This window comes from Papio anubis, chromosome 5 (genome assembly GCF_008728515.1).
Source record: "Papio anubis isolate 15944 chromosome 5, Panubis1.0, whole genome shotgun sequence".
NCBI lineage: Eukaryota > Metazoa > Chordata > Mammalia > Primates > Cercopithecidae > Papio > Papio anubis.
The window spans coordinates 147,579,377-147,583,273 of record NC_044980.1 but is presented as its reverse complement, the minus strand read 5'-3'; the positions used below and the strand labels follow the sequence as shown (position 1 = coordinate 147,583,273).

The 3,897-nt window shown below is 48.2% G+C and overlaps 1 protein-coding gene across 3 annotated transcripts in view; it reads left to right on the top strand.

The window, feature by feature from the left end:
• The first annotated feature begins 2,112 nt into the window (after positions 1 to 2,112).
• Positions 2,113 to 3,897, top strand: part of GEMIN5 (gem nuclear organelle associated protein 5) — a 50,282-nt gene continuing 48,497 nt past the window's right edge. For 2 of the 3 annotated variants that reach the window (XM_009209468.4, XM_009209467.4), the window contains exons 1-2: positions 2,114 to 2,363; positions 3,150 to 3,310. In XM_009209468.4, coding sequence (XP_009207732.1) covers positions 2,198 to 2,363; positions 3,150 to 3,310 — 327 coding nt within the window. In that variant the 5' untranslated portion in view covers positions 2,114 to 2,197. Of the gene's footprint in view, positions 2,364 to 3,149; positions 3,311 to 3,897 lie in introns of all 3 variants that reach the window. The other variant, XM_017960074.3, reaches the window with a different exon arrangement.

Genomic DNA, 3,897 nt, shown 5'->3' with positions numbered 1-3,897 from the left:
CAATACTCCGGATTTCCTGTGGGGCTCTCCCACAAGCAGTACCTACACCTGCGGTGCTGTCATGAAGCCCGCGAGCACTGGGCCGGTGCTCGAGGTGTGGTCAGGCGAGCCTGGCTTGGGAATGAATGAATTAATAAAGGCCGAAAGCGCGTGGGTTTCCGAAAATTCACCTGGATTCAGAAAAACTGCGAAGCCCCACTCACAAACTCGAAAGGAGTAGGGGAACAGAATACGTGAACAAGCGACCTAATCTGGTGGCCCTCAGTTTTCTTTTCAGAAATGACTAACGCTAGGGCACAAGCTTGTCGTAAAGATAAGTTGAAATCGTGTGAAAGCTATTTTATTTCATTTTATTGAAACAGGGTCTCTCTCTCGCTCAGGCTGGAATGCGGTGGCAACGACCTAGGCTCACTGCAGCCTCTACCCCGGGCTCAAGCCACCCTCCCACCTCCGCCTCCCAAGTAGCTGGGACTACAGGCTCACGTCAGGTCTCCACGCCCGGCTAGTGTTTGTATTTTTTATAGAGACGGAGTTTCCCCAAATTGCCCAGGCTGATCTTGAATTCCTGGGCTCAAGCGATCTGCCGTCCTCGGCCTCCCAAAGTGCTGAAATTAGAGGTGTGAGCCACCCAACGTAGCCTAAAATCTCTTTTAAAGAGCAAATAGTTCAAATATGATGTATGCTGTCCTAATCCCTACTTATCTGGTTGACCTTCAAGAAATGAGTTTATATTCGTCTGGCATTTACTGCCGTTTATCCAGCAGGTATTTCACTAAAATCTCCATTATTCCTCACAGCAATCCAACAAGGCATGGATTATCATTTTCCTTCTTCAAATGAGGAAACACATTTAGGATAGGTTAAAGTCTCTCAGCTAACAACTGGCAAACCAGTAATCAATCTACAGCTAGGTGCCTCCAAATTTGTGCTCCTAGACGCATCCAAATATATGTATTTGACTCTCTGTATTAATGACAGGTAGTTCAGATTTCGGTTTGCTACATATGCAGGAGTGCCAGATACCCAGTGCAAACAAGCAACATACGAGTAGTGCAGAATCTGAGCATTTTAGCAGTTTTGAGTTGAAAGGAAACTTTCTTCCACACTATTTACCACATATAGCTTCCTACACAGAGCTGGCCCTCAATCAAGCAAATCAAGAGTCACTCCATTTGCATCTCTTTCATCTTTGAGTACCCAGAACCCAGAGCCAGAATTGCCACCCAGTTGCAGAAACTGTTCTTTCCCTTTTTAATTCCAGATTTGTACTTTCATATTTTTATTTTTTTGAGACAGGGTCTCACTCTATTGCCCAGGCTTGAGTGCAGTGGCACAACCACAGCTCACACCAGTCTGTCTCTCAGGCTCCATATTTTTGTTAAGTGGCTTCTTGTGCATATCTTTTCTGTTTCGTTTTGTTCTGTTTTTATTTGAGATGGAGTCTCGCAATGTCGCCCAGGCTGGAGTGCAGTGGCGCGATCTCCGCTCACTGCAACTTCCGCCTCCTGGGTTCAAGCGATTCTCCTGCCTCAGCCTCCCGAGCAGCTGGGATTACAGGCGCCTGCCACCACACCAGCTTATTTTATTATTTTATTTTATTTTTTGTATTTTTAGTAGAGACGGGATTTCACTATGTTGACCAGGCCGGTCTTTAACTCCTGACCTCGTGATCCGCCCGCCTCGGCCTCCCAAAGTGCTGGGATTACAGGCGTGAGCCACCGCACCCGGCCTCTTGTGAATATCTTTAAAACACCTCCACAACTAGCAAAGTACCCTGGCACATAGCGTTCAAAAAACACTGGACAGGATAGTGGTCGAACGGATCTAAAGAATAAACTGGTAGCGTGGAGCGTTGGTTCTACTAGTCTAATCCTCTAATTTTGTGCTTTTCTGTGCGAAGTGAGAATGCTTAACCTCGGGGCTGTGCTCAGGCAACATCCGATCCTGGCCAGGGTTGCGGCGGACCTCCTCCCCCGGGCTAGGTACTGAGGGCCAGCGCAGCACACGCGGTCCAGCTCTTCCCAGCCCGCCGGCAGCGGGAACGGAACGCGCGGTGCTGGCTGGGCCTCGACGCGCACCGTACCGACTGCCCGAGAAGGCGGGGCTCGAAATTCACCACGCCCCACTCCCTGTCTAAGGCGTGAGGCTACGAGCGTTCGGTTGTGGCTGCTTCTCTTGACTCCGACGGCTTGTAGTTATGGGGCAGGAGCCGCGGACGCTGCCGCCCTCCCCCAACTGGTACTGCGCCCGCTGCAGCGATGCCGTGCCCGGGGGCCTCTTTGGCTTCGCCGCGCGGACCTCCGTCTTCCTTGTCCGCGTGGGCCCGGGCGCAGGCGAGAGTCCTGGGACACCCCCGTTTCGAGGTAACTCACCACCCTTGGGCTCGAGACTTCCTGCCCTTTCTGCGCTCCCAAGAGGCGCCGAGTGGACGTCTCCAGCCACCCCGTTTTCTACAGCTAGGGAAACTGAGGCCCAGGCTGGGAGGAGAGGCAGCCCACTGTCACTAAGCTGAGTTGCTTCTGGTCTCCAGCATGAGCTACACCATGCTGTGGCCGAGCGGTCCCGCCTCCTGGAGCTTCCACGTGGGACCGATTGCTTACTGAACAGTTAGCCTTATATAGTCCCGGCCATTTATATGGCTCCCCCGCCCATCCCGGTGCGTGCCAGCCCGCCGGGAGCCTTCCTGGGGTTGGGGTTTGACTACAGCTGCAGGCCCTAAGCAAGATCCTGCAACATGTGGCCTTCCTTACTGTAAGATGACTGGGTTAAACTAGATGCTTTCAGGCTCCAAACTAGTCTTTGATTGTGCCTTAGGATATGACGTGCCAGGTAATTTATTCTGGCCACATCTAAATAAAAATCACTTTCACATTATTTGAGCTGCTTTCCAGTCTGTGAACTAAGCAGAGCAAAGTATATCAACATTCATTTCACAGTTGAGAAGCTGAGGCACAGAGGCTTGTTCGAAGTCACGTGGCACAGCCAATATCAGCACTTGGGAATTCTGATTGTAAGTCCTTCGGTTTTCAGTTATACCATGGGTTAAGTAACGCCAAAGCATCTGCTCACTCATCATCCAACAACAGTATGATTCTGCCAGGAACCTTGGATAGCACTTGGATTAACCTAGCGTCTGGTTTTGCTTGAAGTCATAGGAGAATTGGTGGGACACACCGAAAGGGTCTCCGGCTTCACATTTTCTCATCACCCTGGTCAGTACAACCTCTGTGCCACCAGCTCCGACGATGGAACTGTGAAAATATGGGATGTAGAGACAAAAACAGTTGTGACAGAACATGCACTCCATCAGGTACCATGGCTTACTGGTTTCTCAGACCGTTTTTATGTATCTGTGCTAAGGGTTCTTCTGTTGCAAGCTAGTTTTGCTAGCTCATCTGTGCAAAGTACCTTGTAATTGTGTTCATTAATTAGATAAGAAACCATATTGTAAGATGTCGTAACTTTTTTTGAAAGGAGATACATACAAACCGGAGGTTGGCAAACTGCTTTTGTAAATAGGTTTTATTAGAATACAACCACACTAATTCATTTAAGCATTGTCCATGACTGCTTTCATGCTACAAGCGTTGAGTAGTTGCAACAGGCATGGTATGGCCCACAAGGTCTAAAACAGTTACCCTCTGGTTATTGATATAAATGGACTCCTGATATAGATTGTAAATGCGTGAATGAATTTCTAAGCTATATAGTTACTTGATATACCTGCTTTTTGAGAGAACAAAGGAAAAGGAAAAGGCTTACTTAATCTTTGTAAGAACTTTGCATTAAACTATTAAAAAAATTTTTAATGATTGTTTGATTCCCAGTAGTCTAAATCTTCCCACCATTTTGTTAATATCATGTTGCTAAACAAGTACTACTAATAAGTATTAACTA